The sequence below is a fragment of the Saccharomyces kudriavzevii genome (assembly GCF_947243775.1).
Source record: "Saccharomyces kudriavzevii IFO 1802 strain IFO1802 genome assembly, chromosome: 3".
NCBI lineage: Eukaryota > Fungi > Ascomycota > Saccharomycetes > Saccharomycetales > Saccharomycetaceae > Saccharomyces > Saccharomyces kudriavzevii.
Genome location: NC_079274.1, coordinates 139,869 through 157,818, shown reverse-complemented (window position 1 = coordinate 157,818; position 17,950 = coordinate 139,869). Strand labels below are relative to the sequence as shown.

Below are 17,950 nucleotides of genomic sequence, written 5' to 3'. Positions count from 1 at the left end.
TGACTTGTCCGATCTTTTTTTGAAGAAAATTTCTTCATAAAGATTTATATGATCCGACCATTAAGTAAAGAAAATCTCGAACTATATATTAAATGTCAATAGAAAATTTTTTCAGTTCTATTGGTTTCAAGTCATCATCCTTCCAAATTTCGAGCAATTTCAAGCTTCTTTGAATAAGCTCTTTGTTAGGCATTTGTACCTCTTCTTTTTCCTCTTTCACAGGCTCGTCACTTTTCTCACCTTCCTCCGTTTCTTCTTCTTCAACTTGCTCGCTAGTTTTTTCCCCTTCGACTAACGCTTTTATTTTTGTCTCTTGATCTTCCGCGTAATCATTCCATTGTTTCAGTTTCTTTTGACATTTCGATATTAGTTCATCTTTTGATCTGCCTTGTAAATCCTTGAAATATAAAAGCAAAAGGTCATTGTATACCGGTGGAATCTCATCTAGATTAAAAAAATGCTTGATAAGCCAGTTTTGCTTCTGTTTGGAAAACTTCCAGATTTCAACAACGTCAGAGTCTGCCGATACATCTTTACTTAAGGAATCACCATAATTTTCCTTCACACTTTCCAGTTCTAGCACGGTGATTGGAAATTTTGTTTCAGACTTTGTTTTGAAAAATTCTATTAAGTAACGTAGTTGATCTCTAAGAATTTTGTTTTTTTTAGAGTTCTTTTCCTCTTTTGATAATTTTTCCTTCTTCTTTGTGCCAGGCTTCGACACCCGTTTCTCTTTCTTGATAGATAGTTTGTTTTCACCATTGATGATTCTTTTTTTTTCCTTCTTTGTCAAGTTACCTGTGGACAAATGAGTGGTGATATTCAATGGGTCATCATCTATTATACTAGATTGGCTTTGCTCATTAACTTCATTTTCACTTTTTGGAGTCTGTTTCTTCAAAGAAATTCTCTTCCAGGCAGGAATGTGGCTTTCCGACATTTATTCGTATAGAGAGTGTTTCTTCTGGTATAATTTCCTGAATAAAGGAAAAATACTGTGCACTACTTACTTACTGCGTTGAAATCTTAGCTCATCTCTTTTGTTTCCTTTTTCATGCCGGAAAATTTTCCGATCATTTACGTGCAAGAAAAAGCGACGCCAGTAAAGAGAACATTTCTATGGAGTAGAAGATGATGCTAGATGCGCCCTTTGATTACAGTAGTCACTCGTAGATTGTTAAAACAGTACCAACTATTATCCATCAACTGCTAGTACAACATACTTATTGCCCAGTAAAATCTTGTGACATTTGTTGGGATTTCATTTTTGATAAGGTTAATAATATTATGTATATAGAATATACTAGAAGTTCTCCTCATGGATTTAGGAATCCACGAAAGGGAATCTACACTTTTACATAATCTTATTCTTATTTCTTCCTTCATTTTATACGTCGTTATTCATTTATCCTATCGCATTATCAATCCTTGCGCTTCAGCTTCCACTAAATTCGATGACTGTTCTGAATCTTATTTCACTGGTCTGATAATTTTTGTCATCTTCTTAACATCGTATATGATAATCTTCTAGTTACGTGATTGAATGTATTAATCAGCTGCACTAGTAATTGATGGATATTTGATTATTGTTCCAACGTTATTATGGCTGCTAGAGCATTATCATGAACGGTATTTAAAAGATGACGTAAAATCTGGGATCAATGCAAGATCCAGGTGTAATTGAAATTAGTGAAAGCTTGGAGCGCAAGGATTGGCATTTCAATAGGTTAAAAGAGTGGCAACGTATAAAAAAGGTAAAAAATTTACCCTGTTATGTGGAATTGTTGATTCCTTTCCCAAGGGTTGCTTAGGACCGGAGGAAACTTATAGTATATCCTGTGCACCTAAGATCATTACCTTTTATCGGAAAGGACAATTGTCTCGAGATTCCCCCTCTCAATACCTTATTCTATCTCTAATTTATAAGCCCTAGCTATACATGAACGGTAAAAAGACAGAACTTCGGCTATAACTAATTATTCAGGTATTTACAAAGTCGGAATAGTACATCTAATCAATCTTCTAATTTGCTCATCAGACTCATTCTTATGTGTTTCATAGTGTATCTGTTTTTGATGTGCTTCGTGTATGCTTCCGCTGCGTATATGGTGATCGTTGGTCATACTGGCACGGTTTGCCTTGTTACTCCAACAACTCCAATAATTACTAGCGCAAGTGGTTTAGTGGTAAAATCCAACGTTGCCATCGTTGGGCCCCCGGTTCGATTCCGGGCTTGCGCATTTTTTATTTACTTCATGTCGTGCCACGGATATTGAGTCGAGTTCTTTTTTCATGAAAATTGGTGAAAAAAAAAACTACTTAAGGGCAAAGAATTTGTCTTCAGTCTTCTTCTTTTCCGTTCCTTCTTTTTAGAACACAAGAAAATAAGCTTAATGCCCTCTTTGTACGCGATGTCACTCTAAAGTTATTTTATATAACTTAGTTGGATGTGATATCCAGCACTTTTTTCGTTTGGGAGAGCAGAGATTGAAAGCCTAGCTTTTACACCAGTTTGAGTCGGTTCCTTCGTTTTTTCAGTCGGAATTGATATAGAAGTGTGTGAACAATTGACCCTAAGATTTTTTTTTGTAATGTACTATTATTAAACCTTGCTTATCTGTACGATCTTTATTCTTTTTTAATTCGTTACATAGCTGTGTGTGTGTTCTTTTGGTTTTCTTCGTCAGCGGCCGTTTATAAAGTGATCTTTGCAGCCAACAGCAATGCATATGAGAACTACACTGGTGTGAACTGGAGTAAGGACGAACATGAGGAACATTATCATTTCAGATTTTGATGAAACGATCACAAGAGATGATACAATCGGTACCATTGCAAAATTGCCGTATCTGCTGAACCCGCAGTTGAAACCGGAGTGGTGTCATTTTACTAAGAATTATATGGATGGATACCACAAGTACAAATATAATGGAACGAGGTCACTACCACTGTTATCCTCAGATATACCATTACGAATTTCGCGATCAAATTTTGATGAGACGTTTGAAGAGGAACTGAAATATCAAAACCATAATAGAATTATTGAGCTAAATAGTGTGAATGAAATCACAAAACACCAGATTTTCAAGTCAATTACCCTAGAGCAGATGAAAGAATTTGCTAGAGATCAAAACCACGATAATCGTTTACTTAGAGACGGTTTCAATCGGTTTTGTTTTTCAGCTATCAAAAATCTTGATGATTTTTATGTTTTATCTATAAATTGGTCAAGTGAATTTATTTATGAGGTCATCGGAAATAAAAAGCTCAATCCTCATCATGTTTTTTGCAACGCCTTGAAAGTATTAACAGAGAAAAGTCCAGCAACTTACAGCGGTGAATTTGACTGCCGGTTATTGACTGGTTCTGACAAGATTAAAACACTGAACGAGATACTAGCGAAGACCGACACCCGTAGAAATAATAATACTGAGAAAGAAACTTGCTGTTACTGGTATATAGGAGATAGTGAGACTGATTTGTTACCCATATTACACCCATCTACGAATGGTGTATTGCTCATAAACCCGCAGGAAAATCCATCCAAGTTCTTAAAAATTACTAACCAAATCATTGGTTTGTCAAATGAAAAAATCTCTAGTTTTCAAAGTAATAACTCCGTTGGGTGGCTGAAGTTTTGCGATAAGGAAGGCGAATACTCTGCTTACCTCGCGAAATCTTGGGATTCCCTGCATGATTTAATTACGCAGACAACAAAAAGTGAAAGTAAATGAAACCTTTTCCGTCCAAAAATAAACACACACGTATCCAGGAATTCTTAACGTTCAACAAGAAAGTATCCTTTCTGTATGCAGCTTTAGGAGTAGAAATGCGAAAATATTCTACTTGCTATACTTTTCTGTCATTAATCGGCTTCGGCAAAAACTTACTTTGAAATGTTTAAATACATGGGGCTACCTTTTCTAAGGGTAAAAAAAAAAGAGCATGTGTTCTTAAGTGATGATAAGTGAGGAAACAATGATGCCGAAAAATCAAAAAACTATTCATGTTCCAAAATTGTGGAAGTTTTATTTTTTTACCCAATCCTGGCACATCTTCCAACAAGTTTTTAGAAAATTTATTGAAGGAAAATGGCGCCACAATCGTATCAAACTTTGCAGGCTACCTTCAATCCAATCCAAAAGAAGTAACAATTTTGATTGATGACTCCTTTGTTGACTCCAACATGAACCTTATACAAAGGGATATTTTTCAAAGAGAGGCAGGCCTGAATAATATTGATGAATTTTTTGACAAGGTTGAAGATTTGAATATTCACTGCTTCAAAACTAGCTGCGTCACAAAGTGGGTTCGAAATAAAACATTCACCTTTCAAAAAGATGATTTGATCAAGTTGAGACCATCCGTTATCACTATATCAGATGACACTAACAACGGAACAAGCTCAAGTGATGAACATAGTGAGGTTTCAACTGATGTAGGTGATGGAGGCAAAAATGAAGATACAATGGAGACCTCACAGCCTGTTAAAGATCCTGTTTATTCGAATGAGAGCACAACATTGCTTGTGAATAATAGATCAAAATATAAGAATAACGAATTGATTGTTGAAGCGTTGAAAAGATTGACCAAAAAATATGAGGTCAAGGGCGAGAAGTTTCGTGCAAGAAGTTATAGACTTGCCAAGCAATCCATAGAAAATTGCGATTTTGACATTAGTTCTGGTGAAGAAGCACATACTAAACTAAGGAATATTGGGCCCAGCATTGCAAGAAAAATACAAATTATACTAGATACGGGTGTGTTACCAGGCTTGAATGATTCGATAGGGTTGGAAGATAGCTTAAAATATTTCAAGAACTGTTATGGGATTGGACCAGAGATTGCTAAACGTTGGAACCTTTTGAATTTCGAAAGTTTTTGTTCCGCAGCCAAGAACGATCCGGAGGAGTTCATATCGGACTGGTCCGTTTTATTTGGCTGGTCATATTATGAAGATTGGCTGCGTAAGATGTCTCGAAATGAATGTTTGGCACATTTGGAGAGGGTTAAAAGTTCATTAGGCGAAATTGACCCTGAATGCCAAGTTGAGTTACAAGGAAGTTACAATAGGGGTTATTCTAAATGTGGTGACATTGATCTTTTATTTTTCAAACCATTTTGTAATGATACCGCCGAATTGGCAAATATCATGGAATCGCTTTGTATTAAACTGTTTAGGGATGGTTATATCCTTTGTTTCTTACAGTTAACACCAATCTTGGAAAGAATGTTTGCAGAAAAAATTCTGGAGAGACTTCAAACAGCAAGAATTGTTGGATATGGAGAAAGAGAGAAATGGTATTCTTCAGAGATAATCAAGAAATTTTTCATGGGTGTTAAATTATCCACAAGAAAACTGGAAGAATTGAAAGAAATGGATATTGATGAAGGCACATTTTTTATAGAACAAGAAGAGGAAACCAAATTAAAACCGATCGACCAATATATGTCTTTGAATTCGAGGGATGGAAATTACTGTAGAAGGCTGGATTTTTTTTGTTGTAAGTGGGATGAGCTTGGAGCAGGAAGAATACATTATACCGGATCTAAAGAATACAACAGGTGGATAAGGATATTAGCAGCGCAAAAAGGACTCAAGTTAACACAGCATGGGCTATTTCGAGACAATATTCTTCTTGAAAGCTTTAATGAGCGCAGGATTTTCGAACTATTAAACTTAAAATACGTCGAACCCAAAGATAGGAATAATATTGAGTGGGAAAAAAAACGCCTAAATAAATGAAGTAAATGCGAGGTAAGCTTTTAATAAAAATCTTAATAATCATTAAAAGATAAATAACAGTCTATACGTAAATATAAAAAATATTTTAAAATATAAAATAAACCATTATTTTTAGCGTGAAGGAGTGAGGAAAAAGAAAAGAAAATTAATTCATCGATTATAGTTCAATTGAATTTATTTCTTTTCGGATAAGAAAGCAACACCTGGCAATTCCTTACCTTCCAATAATTCCAAAGAAGCACCACCACCAGTAGAAACATGGGAGATCTTGTCAGTAACACCGTACTTCTTAGCGACAGTAGCAGTGTCACCACCACCGATGATGACAGTGTTACCAGCAGCAGAGCTCTTGACAACTTCGTCTAACAAAGTTTTGGTACCAGCGGCGAACTTTTCGAACTCGAAAACACCTGGTGGACCGTTCCAGACAATGGTCTTAGCCTTTGCAACAGTAGCAGCAAACAACTTTCTAGATTCTGGACCATTGTCCAACCCTTGCCATCCAGCTGGGATACCTTCCTTGTCAGTGACAATCTTGGTATTAGCGTCAGCAGAGAAAGCATCAGCAATGATGAAATCGACTGGCAAGACGACTTCAACACCCTTGGCCTTGGCCTTTTCCATCAACTTTGGAACGATTTCAGCACCAGCCTTGTCGAAGATGGAGTCACCGATTTCAGTGTTTTCCAAAACCTTCTTGAAGGTGAAAGCCATACCACCACCAATGATGATAGAGTCGACCTTGTCCAACAAGTTGTCAATCAATTGAATCTTGTCAGCAACCTTGGCACCACCTAAGATGGCCAAGAATGGTCTGGTTGGGTTTTCCAAAGCTTTACCGAAGTACTTCAATTCCTTTTCTAATAAGAAACCGGCAGCACGTTGTGGCAAGTCGAAACCAACCATAGAAGAGTGAGCTCTGTGGGCGGTACCGAAGGCATCGTTAATGTAAACATCAGCCAAAGAGCTCAATTCGTGTCTGAACTTTTGAACGTCTTCCTTAGAAGCCTTGACCTTTTGACCGTCAACCTTTCTGGAACCTTCTTCTTCAATGTGGTAACGCAAGTTCTCCAATAAGATAACGGAACCTGGGGCAGAAGCCTTAACAGCGGCGTCAACTTCTGGACCGACACAGTCGTTCAAGAAAGTGACATCCTTACCCAACAATGATTGCAATTCCTTAGCAACTGGTGCCAAAGAGTATTTTTCGTTTCTTTCACCGTTTGGTCTACCCAAATGAGAAGCCAAGACAATGTATCTTGGGTTGTGTTCCAAGACGTACTTGATGGTTGGCAAAGCAGCAACAATTCTTTGGTTAGAAGTGATCTTCTTACCATCCAATGGGACATTGAAGTCAACTCTGATGAAGACACGCTTGCCCTTCAAGTCCAAATCTTGGACAGACAACTTTGAGGATAAAGACATTGTTTTATATTTGTTGTAAAAAGTAGATAATTACTTCCTTGAAGATCTGTAAATGAAAGAAGTAGAAAACATCCAATAAATTTGAAAATCTATCAGAATAAAAAAGGTCAAATATGTAATTTTAGTATTCATCAATTAACTCAAGTTTATATATATGTAAATGTAAGTTTCACGAGGCTCTATTGAACCCACCCCCTTGGTTAGAAGGAAAGAGACTCTGTAAGAACAGGCTGTTGTTGTCACACGATTCGGACAATTGTGTCTGGGAAAGACCGTAAAAGTGTGATCGAACGAACTTTGCTATGGAGAACACAGCACAGTGAGCATCATAGCATGTGGTACTGAACTCTTTCTCACCATTCCAGAACCTTCGATTACCTGTCACAAGCCTGTAAGCCGCTGCCAGGATCTTGTTGTGTGACGAAATTGGAAGCTGGTGCAAAACTGGAAGACAGGAAGTCGAGCGTGTTTGGGTGTACAATCGTATATGGTGACATTAAATCGTCACTAGCGACGTACATCTTTTTGATATGCGGCCACGTGCTTCTTGCGGGTAAATACAAGCTAAGAGGGTAAAATCCTTTCTTTTTTTGGCCTCGATAATAGCATGAGGGTTAGTCCAAAATAAAGGATTCGGGCCCAAATCGGTACCATCAATAGTGATTGTGCGATAGTTCCTCACTCTTTCTTGGCTTGCAACAAAATTCTTGTAAGTGCCGAATATGCATTCACGTGTATACCTGTACATCTTGAGTTGAAGCTAAGATCCAAAAGTATAGAATAAACTAAGAAAAAAAAAAAAGACAATATTCGTTCTACAAAAACTTGCACGCTAGATATATATGATTAAAAGAAATTTTGATATGAAAAGTTATCGACGTTATCTCTATCAGAGTGTGATATTTTTTCTATTATTAAGCAGCTCGGTGACGTTTGCAAAACAACAAGAGGTTCCGTTCTTAAAAGGTACTTTATCAGAAAAATCACGCCCCTCTGTACAAGATAAGGGCAACGATACTTGCCCGCCATGTTTCAACTGTATGCTTCCTATTTTCGAATGCAAACAGTTTTCTGAATGCAATTCGTATACTGGTAGATGTGAGTGTATAGAAGGGTTTGCAGGAGATGATTGTTCTCTGCCCTTGTGTGGTGGTCTTTCGCCGGATGAAAGTGGTAATAAGGATCGTCCCATAAGAGCGGAAAATGAAACCTGTCACTGTGATGACGGATGGGGTGGAATCAATTGTGACATTTGTCAGGAGGATTTCGTTTGTGATGCGTTCATGCCCGATTCCAGTATTAAGGGGACGTGTTATAAGAATGGTATGATTATAAATGAAGTCTTTTCGGGCTGCAATGTTACTAATGAAAAAATCTTACAAATCTTGGGTGGGAAAATACCACAAATTACATTTGCTTGTGATAAACCTAATCAGGAATGTAATTTCCAGTTTTGGATAGATCAGTTGGAAAGTTTTTACTGTGGATTGAGCGATTGCGCTTTTGAATACGACTTGAGCCAGAATACCTCTCATTATAAGTGTAATGACGTCCAATGCAAATGTATCCCCGATACAATGTTGTGTGGTGCTAAAGGGTCTATTGATATTTCGGACTTTTTAACAGAGACTATAAAAGGGCCGGGAGATTTCAGTTGTGATTTGGAAACAAGGCAATGCAAATTCAGCGAACCTTCTATGAATGATTTGATTTTAACTATTTTCGGCGATCCCTATATCACTTTGAAATGTGAATCTGGTGAATGTGTTCATTATAGTGAAATACCAGGTTACAAATCACCTTCAAAAGATCCAGCAGTATCATGGCAAGGAAGATTGGTCTTGGCGTTGACTGCTGTGATGGTCTTGGCGCTTTTCACATTTGCTACCTTTTATATCTCTAAATCCCCGCTATTTAGAAACGGGCTGGGTTCTTCAAAGTCTTCCGTTCGCTTGCCGGATGAAGATGCCGTAAGCAATTTCTTACAAAATGAAGATGACACATTGGCAACTTTGAGTTTTGAAAATATCACGTACAGTGTTCCCTCAATAAATTCTGGCGGTGTTGAAGAAATTGTGTTAAACGAAATTAGTGGTGTCGTAAAGCCTGGTCAAATCATGGCTATCATGGGTGGATCCGGTGCAGGCAAGACGACTTTATTAGATATTTTGGCAATGAAAAGGAAAACCGGCCACGTTTCTGGTAGCATCAAAGTTAACGGTATCAGCATGGACCGTAAAGCCTTTTCAAAAATAACCGGGTTCGTTGACCAAGATGACTTTTTATTGCCTACTCTAACTGTCTTTGAAACTGTCTTGAACAGTGCACTATTGAGACTGCCCAAGGTACTATCTTTTGAGGCCAAGAAGGCACGTGTTTATAAAGTGCTGGAAGAATTAAGAATTATTGATATTAAAGATCGTATTATTGGCAATGAATTTGATCGTGGTATCAGCGGAGGTGAAAAACGTAGAGTCTCAATTGCATGCGAATTGGTGACATCTCCATTAGTATTATTCCTGGATGAACCTACTTCTGGCTTGGATGCTAGCAACGCTAATAATGTTATTGAATGCCTAGTGAGGTTATCCAGTGATTATAACAGAACTTTGGTGTTATCCATTCATCAGCCGAGGTCAAATATATTCTATTTATTTGACAAACTGATCCTATTGAGTAAAGGTGAAATGGTGTATTCTGGAAATTCCAAGAAAGTTTCAGAATTTCTAAGAAATGAGGGATATACTTGTCCTGATAATTATAATATTGCGGATTATTTGATCGATATCACTTTTGAAACCGTTCCTCAGGGGAAGAGGAGAAGAATTCGGAACATTTCTGACTTAGAAGCTGGCACGGACGCCGATGATGTTGATGTTGACAATACTATTCACCAGACAACATTTACGAACAGTGATGGTACCACACAAAGAGAATGGGCCCATCTCGCTGCCCATAGAGATGAGATTAGATCACTGCTTAGAGACGGTGAGGACGCAGAGGGGGCGAATGGAGGCTCCACTGAAATTGATTTGAATACCAAGATATTACATGATAAATACAAAGATAGCGTTTATTATGCCGAACTTTCTCAAGAGATCGAAGAAATCCTGAGTGAAGGTGACGAAATCAGCAACATCTGGAATGGAGACCTCCCCACAGGTCAAGAATCTGCTGGCTTCCTGCAACAGCTATCGATATTAAACTCAAGAAGTTTCAAAAATATGTACAGGAACCCTAAGCTTTTATTGGGTAATTACTTGTTAACCATTTTATTGAGTGTATTCCTGGGGACACTGTATTACAATGTCTCAAATGATATTAGTGGGTTTCAGAACAGAATGGGATTGTTCTTCTTCATACTGACGTATTTCGGTTTTGTTACATTTACTGGCCTGAGTTCATTTGCCCTGGAAAGAATCATTTTCATTAAAGAAAGGTCTAACAACTATTACTCGCCATTCGCATACTACATCAGTAAGATAATTAGCGAAGTGGTGCCGTTACGAGTAGTGCCACCCATACTATTGTCATTAATTGTTTATCCAATGACCGGCTTAAACATGAAAGACAGCGCCTTTTTCAAGTGTATTGGGATTCTTATATTGTTTAACCTTGGAATATCACTGGAAATCCTAACTATCGGAATAATTTTTGAAGACTTGAACAACTCCATCATACTAAGTGTGTTGGTGCTCTTGGGCTCCCTTCTATTTAGCGGATTGTTTATTAATACTAAGAACATTACAAACGTGGCCTTCAAGTACCTGAAAAATTTTTCGGTCTTTTACTATGCCTACGAATCCCTACTGATCAACGAAGTCAAGACATTGATGTTGAAAGAGAGAAAGTACGGCTTGAACATCGAGGTTCCCGGAGCTACTATCTTGAGCACGTTCGGGTTTGTCGTTCAAAACCTTATTTTCGACATCAAGATTTTGGCATTGTTCAACATAGTGTTTTTATCAATGGGGTATTTAGCCCTTAAATGGATAGTTGTGGAACAAAAGTAGCTAAGCGTTTGTATAGTTCCGTCTTTTTACATAATACACTAATAACGGTCAGCCCCGCAACCTTTCTGCAATACCCCCGGGAGGGTCCTCTCCTCCGCCCATTGACCCGGAGTTCCGTGGAACTGACGAGCGGCTGAGTGATTCTACTGGCTACGGATGTTTATGTGCAGCCTCACGAGGGCATGCGGGAGGAGGGACCTTGAGGAATGACTTCGAAAAAAGGGCGGCGCGGAGGGTCATCTGCAGGCAATTGCAAATTATTGCTTACCAGATTTGCGGTTAGGCGGCTATTTGGGTATTGTTGGGGTAACAAACGTTGGAGAAGTCCGCAGCCACCTGTTTCAGCTTTTTTCGTTATTGCGGACAGTTGGGGTTGGGCGGCTAAGATTTGTTTTTTTCTCCACTCCAACTTGTTTGGAATGGTTAAGATGTATATAAAGCAGGTGCGTTGCAACATATTTGTTAGATCTTTCTACGTATTCCTTTCGTGTGTCTTGCAGTAACCATAACAACACAACAGAATACAACAAACGTCTGTTTACAAGGAAAAAAAGACTAGAAAGTCAACAGCTACGCAAATATAACTAAACAACCACAAAACTACCCACATACAATAAACAATATGTCTGACAAAGAGCAAACGAGCGGAAATACCGATTTGGAGAATGCTCCTGCAGGATATTATAGTTCTCATGACAACGATGTTCATGACGTCGCAGAAGATGAACGTCCATCCCATGACTCGTTGGGGAAGATTTACACCGGTGGTGATAACGACGAATATATTTACATCGGGCGTCAGAAGTTTTTGAAAAGCGACTTGTACCAAGCCTTTGGTGGTACTTTGAATCCAGGTTTGGCGCCTGCTCCAGTGCACAAATTTGCTAATCCTGCGCCCCTAGGTCTTTCTGCCTTCGCTTTGACCACGTTTGTGCTATCCATGTTCAATGCGAGAGCGCAAGGTATTACTATCCCTAACGTTATCGTTGGTTGTGCTATGTTCTACGGTGGTTTGGTGCAACTAATTGCTGGTATTTGGGAAATTGCTTTGGAGAATACTTTTGGTGGTACCGCACTATGTTCTTACGGTGGGTTTTGGTTGAGTTTTGCTGCTATTTACATCCCTTGGTTTGGCATCTTGGAAGCTTATGAAGGGAATGAATCAGACTTGAATAACGCTTTAGGATTCTATCTATTGGGATGGGCAATCTTCACTTTCGGTCTAACCGTCTGTACCATGAAATCTACAGTCATGTTCTTTCTGTTGTTCTTCCTACTATCTTTGACTTTCCTACTGTTGTCTATCGGCCATTTTGCAGAAAAACTCGGTGTTACAAGAGCTGGTGGGGTCCTGGGAGTTGTCGTCGCCTTCATTGCTTGGTACAATGCATATGCAGGTGTGGCAACAAAGCAAAATTCATATGTGTTGGCTCGTCCATTCCCATTGCCATCGACTGAAAGGGTTATATTTTAAGGAAACGACCTACCTAATAATGAAAACTTGAAAAAAAAAAACTTGTTTCCTCAGTTTTCTCGATCTTTCAATTATGATAACTTTATTATGTATGACCTTAGATAACTATATCAACTAATTGTGTTCTTCTATGTTTAAATAGAATTAATATACTATAGTTTTACATTTACATTTATATTTCGGTTAGAATTTGTCACTTTTCTTTCCATTTTCATTTTACAAAAGCCAAAAGAATAAAACAAGATATAAACGAAGTAAGAAAAAGCTCTAAGAAATGGTCGACCAATAACTTCATTCTCTAATGAACAGCTTAATTCTAAAGCCAGCACTTTACTCTTGCTTTAAGAAATCAGACTAGGTGCTTCTGGTACTAATTTGAGTTAGCAAGCGGTACTCTCAGTGCTATTGAATCAACAGACAAGCGATAAAATCTTCCACCGACCGTTCATAGCATGTTTCTTATATATATTCTTACTGCTACAAGAATGAAACGTCTTTTTAACAATCCTGTGTATTTTTTTTTTTTTTTTTCTGTTGGTTGTGGGCACAGCAGGGGCTGTTCAAAAGCGCGGATTTTTAACGATTACGAAAATTCGAATTGAAAGAAAGGGAAACGAATGACAAATTAAATAAGAAGCAGAAGTAGGAAAGAAAAAGAAAAAGGAAGGTCAATTTTGGACAACCATTCAATTTCAATTGCAACAAGATAGAAGAAAGCCAAAACAAAATGAGTTGGGAAGGTTTCAAGAAGGCTATTAACAGAGCCGGTCATAGTGTGATCATTAAGAACGTCGACAAGACCATTGATAAAGAGTACGACATGGAAGAACGTCGTTACAAAGTTCTTCAAAGAGCGGGTGAGGCGTTGCAAAAGGAAGCAAAGGGTTTTTTGGACTCATTAAGAGCCGTAACAGCGTCGCAAACCACCATTGCTGAGGTCATCTCTAACCTTTACGACGATTCAAAGTATGTCGCCGGCGGTGGCTACAACGTAGGTAATTATTATCTGCAATGTGTTCAAGACTTCGATAGTGAAACTGTGAAACAACTGGATGGACCTTTAAGAGAAACCGTTCTTGATCCAATAACAAAATTCTCAACATATTTCAAGGAAATTGAGGAAGCCATAAAAAAGAGAGATCATAAAAAGCAAGATTTTGATGCTGCAAAGGCAAAAGTTCGTAGATTGGTCGACAAACCTGCCAAAGATGCGTCCAAACTACCAAGAGCTGAGAAGGAATTAAGTTTAGCCAAAGATATTTTCGAAAATCTTAACAATCAGTTGAAGACCGAGCTACCACAATTAGTTTCATTAAGAGTACCTTACTTCGACCCTAGTTTTGAAGCTTTAATCAAGATTCAGTTAAGATTCTGTACTGATGGTTATACTCGTTTAGCACAGATCCAGCAATATCTAGATCAACAATCAAGGGATGATTATGCTAATGGGTTATTAGATACTAAAATTGAAGAGTTATTAGGGCAAATGACAAGCTTGGATATTTGTGCCCTCGGGATAAAATAAACTTACACTAGCCCTTAGTTCATGCGCTCTTCTTCGTTTCTTTTTTCTTTTTCTTGAATAGAAGACCTGATTAGCCTTTACGTCTAACATTTCACTTTGTCTCATCAACTGAGCAGTTTCTTTAGAAAACAACGATGATAATTAGAAGCATATGTTTCTGTCAAAGAGGAACAAAAAAAGAGTGAGAGGAATCTAGCAATACTTCAAAATCATCATCTTTTTTTATTGTTTTGTATTTTTTTTCTTTTAAATAAGGTTACAATTCTTTTTTAATTAAGGGTATTTACCAATATAAAGATAACTCGTGATCAACCAAAATGGAACATAAAAAAGTGAAGAATACAAATGATGAGACTAGACATCAATACTAAATAAGAAGATTTTTCGTGTATTGAATGAACAGAAGAAAGTGGAAGATACTGAATTAATACAAAGTAATTGTAAAATGTTGAGCGTGAAGGAGAAATGCTTATTCTATTTCAATACGTGTCCGTTATGACAGCATTTTATCTCTCTTCCCCACTCACTGTTCAAAATCTGTTTCCCATTAATTCTTCTATACGGAACGGGGTCTAACATAGAATATATGACATTCCTACACCTGGCTCTTTTCAGACTTTCAATAGGCTCATAACCACCTTTTTCCTTCCGTGCCTTTAAATAATTCATATAAAACGGATCATCCTTTTCAGCAGAACTCCATAACTGTCTACCGGTTCTCATTGCCATATAAATGACACCACAGGCCCATATGTCCACAGGTCTTGGATCGAATTCCTCTTTAATGTATTCCTCGGGAGCGATATATGGCGATGAACCACAGACACCTCCACTTAAATGAATGTTCTTTTCCCAGGCCATCTTAAAACACTCACTATTACCAAAATCCGTTATTTTCAACACACCGTCATGAGTTAGCAGCAGATTTTCAGGTTTCAAATCCCTATGGCATACACCCATTTCATGCATATAGACAACACCTCTTATGAGTTGTTTGAAGAAACAATCAGCTTCCATATATTCTAACTTCCCGGCGGCAATGACTAACGTGAATAAATCACCACCCGCACAGTATTCCATTACTTCACAATACTCACCTTTTGCATCCTGAAAAAGATCTAATGTAGTAACGATATTCGTGTGATGCAACGAGGAAGAGATACAGAACTCAGAAGTCAATCTCTTGGAATACTTTTCTGCGGATTCAGAAGCTCTACGTTTAAATTCTTTTACCGCGTAGAGTTTTTCGCTTTTGTTACCATCCTGCGACGAAACATTTTTCTTTTGACATATTCTTACCACACCAAATGCACCTTTACCGAGGACCTCCTGACAGCGACCATATTTTTCGGCAAAACATTGTGTATCTCTTTTGGTAGACGTGGTACTCTGTGCACTATTTTTTGACTCGTTTAAGCCTGACATGTACATATTCTTTTCAGAACCATTGAAGGCGCCACTTAGAGGTGTACCTTCTGGGTATTTATCGTCCATATCTACAACCTGTTTCATGAAACCTGCAAACAGAGTAGGTGGGTTTTTGGTGGACTTCAGAGTCGTCCTTGGGTCCAATATGATATCGGGAACAGCAGATTTTGCTTCACCACGTAATTTGCTCGCACCCGCCATATTTTTGATCATTGTACTTAGTTTTTCCTGTCTCTTAGCATTTTTCAGATGATGCTCGTGAGTACCATCTTTATGCACGACAAATCTTCCACAGTTAAGCGCATTGGTATTAGTTATCTTGTTAACGTTGCTATTAACGCTTGAAGGAGTAGGTGTAGGTGCAGGAGTAAAGACAGTGTTACTATTACTGTGATGGGAAAATTTAGGGCTCAAGCTTTTGGAACTAGTATTAACGGCTGATGTGGGTGAAAGAGATAAAGCTGATACCGATGAGGTTAAAGAAGCGGCTGATGACGATTTGGAAGTGTTAATATCGATGTGGTTATTCAATGACGCAGACGAACTGGAATGGGATGGCGATGTAGATTGGTAATAGTCGGGCATGTACATGCCCGACTTACTCACGGCTGCGGGATTTGCAGGATTAGGAGCCACTTTAGTGGTAGCAGAAGTTGGGGTATGCAAACCAAGCTTTGCCGATTTAGACGCCGATGAGAAATTTGTGTTTATATTAGAAGGTGGTTGAGCATTCGATGAGGACTTTACTTGCCTGGATGATCTTGAGCCACTTCTAAAAAGCTGCATAACTTTAGAAGATAAGGCATGTTTCCTAGGAGTTTGCTGAGGAATAGCGGCATTATTATCATTCATATCAGTCATATATTTGTGGAAGTAAGTACGAGAAGAAAGTAGAATCTGATTGCCTTTTTGGATTACAATAAATAGTAATCAGAACAGTCACTAATAGTAAATGTCTGATGGTAAACTCAAATGAAGAGCAAAAAAACTGTTGAAAACCTAGTGTTAAAGGCTACTTTTAACCCTCCAGTCTGTATTTTGAACTTTGAAACGTTTAAAAGTCTAGTGAAGCCTGTTAAACAGAACTCTGATAATCCAAAGTATTTGGACAGTGTTATAAAAAAAACAACAACCCAGCAACAATAACAACAACACAACAGGTTATAACGAAACCGACAGGAAATCGTCAAAAAATGAAAAAAAAATTCTGAATTATAACTCCAAGTAAAGGTCTATATCTGGGTCTGATAAACTTTTGCTAAAATAATTGTCAATAATTCTATGATGATGGTAGTATGTTTTATTCCTTGCTCTTTTCTTCTTCTTCTTCTAATTTCTTTAATATTATATATACTATTTGTAATAGCGGAAAATGAATGGAATGAGAAGAAAGCCCGGCATTTCAACATATTAGCACGGGGAGGTCAATGTTGATTTGATGCAATGACGTACCAGGTGATTTTGCATTTGCTGGGAAGGAAAAAATTTTCTTTCTCCGTCGGGGATAAAAGAAAAAGAAACAAAAAAGGGGGAGGGGAGAAAACAAAAATACGACCCCAGTGAGGGTTGAACTCACGATCTTGCGATTAACAGTCGCACGCCTTAACCAACTTGGCCATGGAGTCAGTTACTTTCATTGGAGGCTGTGAAATAAGTTACTATTGAGTAGGTTAAAATAGATCACACCAATCGCCTTCGAAAGACTTCCTTGTCCGCAATGCTAAGTGAATCTGTTGGAACAATAATCAACTATTCATCAATTACTAGTACAGCTGATTAATGCATTCAATCACGTAACTAGAAGATTATCTGTTGGAACAAGTAGGTTTATCATTATTCACCTAACTAGTCTTTTGTTTTAGGATGAAGAATGCAGAAATGGCGGTTTTATTGGTGAGTGCACTTGGAGTCAAAGATACATTAATTGAGCATCAACGTGGAATTTATATATAAGTGATATGAGTCGTTACTTTGAACTTATAGTAAATTCCCTAGGTTATTATTATATTGAACATGTTTAACATGTTGAATCGGCGTGTGTTTTACATACCTCTGTTACATAGTATAAGAAACTGTTCTGCTTTTATTCTTAATTAATACTACTAATTATCAACAGAAGGTATTTTCTATATTATCTACCGGAGGGAGCACTTTAAAAGTTACAGAATACGCTTGGTGCCTACTTTTAAGACAGAAACATCAAAAAGTAGAAATTCAGCTTCACAGGCTAGGCTAAACTGGGGGGAACACGCGTTAGCAGTTTTTAGGTAGTCTCCATTGGATGCTATGTTCCCAGTAAATTAACTTGAGAAAACGGCAGCTGGCAGCTGAACGGCTGA

At 37.9% G+C, this 17,950-nt stretch overlaps 8 protein-coding genes and 2 non-coding genes across 10 annotated transcripts; 6 read left to right on the top strand and 4 right to left on the bottom strand.

Annotated features, from left to right (window-relative positions):
* Window positions 1–88: 88 nt before the first annotated feature.
* RBP95 (RNA-binding ribosome assembly factor RBP95) lies at window positions 89–940 on the bottom strand (the record flags this gene model as incomplete). Its single annotated transcript, XM_056231981.1, has 1 exon — window positions 89–940. The coding sequence occupies one exon, from the start codon at window positions 938–940 to the stop codon at window positions 89–91; it is 852 nt and encodes a 283-aa protein (XP_056086363.1).
* A 1,229-nt stretch (window positions 941–2,169) lies between these two features.
* Skdi_3.trna5G lies at window positions 2,170–2,240 on the top strand. The gene has a single exon. It is a non-coding gene; the product is annotated as a tRNA-Gly (tRNA).
* Window positions 2,241–2,768: 528 nt separating this feature from the next.
* CTO1 (Cto1p) lies at window positions 2,769–3,734 on the top strand (the record flags this gene model as incomplete). The annotated part of the gene is made up of 1 exon (XM_056231970.1): window positions 2,769–3,734. One exon carries the CDS (start codon window positions 2,769–2,771, stop codon window positions 3,732–3,734), a length of 966 nt encoding a protein of 321 aa, XP_056086362.1.
* A 272-nt stretch (window positions 3,735–4,006) lies between these two features.
* POL4 (DNA-directed DNA polymerase IV) lies at window positions 4,007–5,746 on the top strand (the record flags this gene model as incomplete). Its single annotated transcript, XM_056231959.1, has 1 exon — window positions 4,007–5,746. The coding sequence occupies one exon, from the start codon at window positions 4,007–4,009 to the stop codon at window positions 5,744–5,746; it is 1,740 nt and encodes a 579-aa protein (XP_056086361.1).
* Window positions 5,747–5,920: 174 nt separating this feature from the next.
* PGK1 (phosphoglycerate kinase) lies at window positions 5,921–7,171 on the bottom strand (the record flags this gene model as incomplete). The annotated part of the gene is made up of 1 exon (XM_056231948.1): window positions 5,921–7,171. The coding sequence occupies one exon, from the start codon at window positions 7,169–7,171 to the stop codon at window positions 5,921–5,923; it is 1,251 nt and encodes a 416-aa protein (XP_056086360.1).
* An 863-nt stretch (window positions 7,172–8,034) lies between these two features.
* On the top strand, window positions 8,035–11,184 carry ADP1 (putative ATP-dependent permease ADP1; the record flags this gene model as incomplete). The annotated part of the gene is made up of 1 exon (XM_056231937.1): window positions 8,035–11,184. The coding sequence occupies one exon, from the start codon at window positions 8,035–8,037 to the stop codon at window positions 11,182–11,184; it is 3,150 nt and encodes a 1,049-aa protein (XP_056086359.1).
* Window positions 11,185–11,806: 622 nt separating this feature from the next.
* Window positions 11,807–12,658, top strand: ADY2 (Ady2p; the record flags this gene model as incomplete). Its single annotated transcript, XM_056231925.1, has 1 exon — window positions 11,807–12,658. The coding sequence occupies one exon, from the start codon at window positions 11,807–11,809 to the stop codon at window positions 12,656–12,658; it is 852 nt and encodes a 283-aa protein (XP_056086358.1).
* Window positions 12,659–13,385: 727 nt separating this feature from the next.
* Window positions 13,386–14,183, top strand: RVS161 (amphiphysin-like protein RVS161; the record flags this gene model as incomplete). The annotated part of the gene is made up of 1 exon (XM_056231914.1): window positions 13,386–14,183. One exon carries the CDS (start codon window positions 13,386–13,388, stop codon window positions 14,181–14,183), a length of 798 nt encoding a protein of 265 aa, XP_056086357.1.
* A 474-nt stretch (window positions 14,184–14,657) lies between these two features.
* Window positions 14,658–16,472, bottom strand: SAT4 (serine/threonine protein kinase SAT4; the record flags this gene model as incomplete). The annotated part of the gene is made up of 1 exon (XM_056231903.1): window positions 14,658–16,472. The coding sequence occupies one exon, from the start codon at window positions 16,470–16,472 to the stop codon at window positions 14,658–14,660; it is 1,815 nt and encodes a 604-aa protein (XP_056086356.1).
* Window positions 16,473–17,162: 690 nt separating this feature from the next.
* Window positions 17,163–17,236, bottom strand: Skdi_3.trna4N. The gene has a single exon. It is a non-coding gene; the product is annotated as a tRNA-Asn (tRNA).
* Window positions 17,237–17,950: the final 714 nt, after the last annotated feature.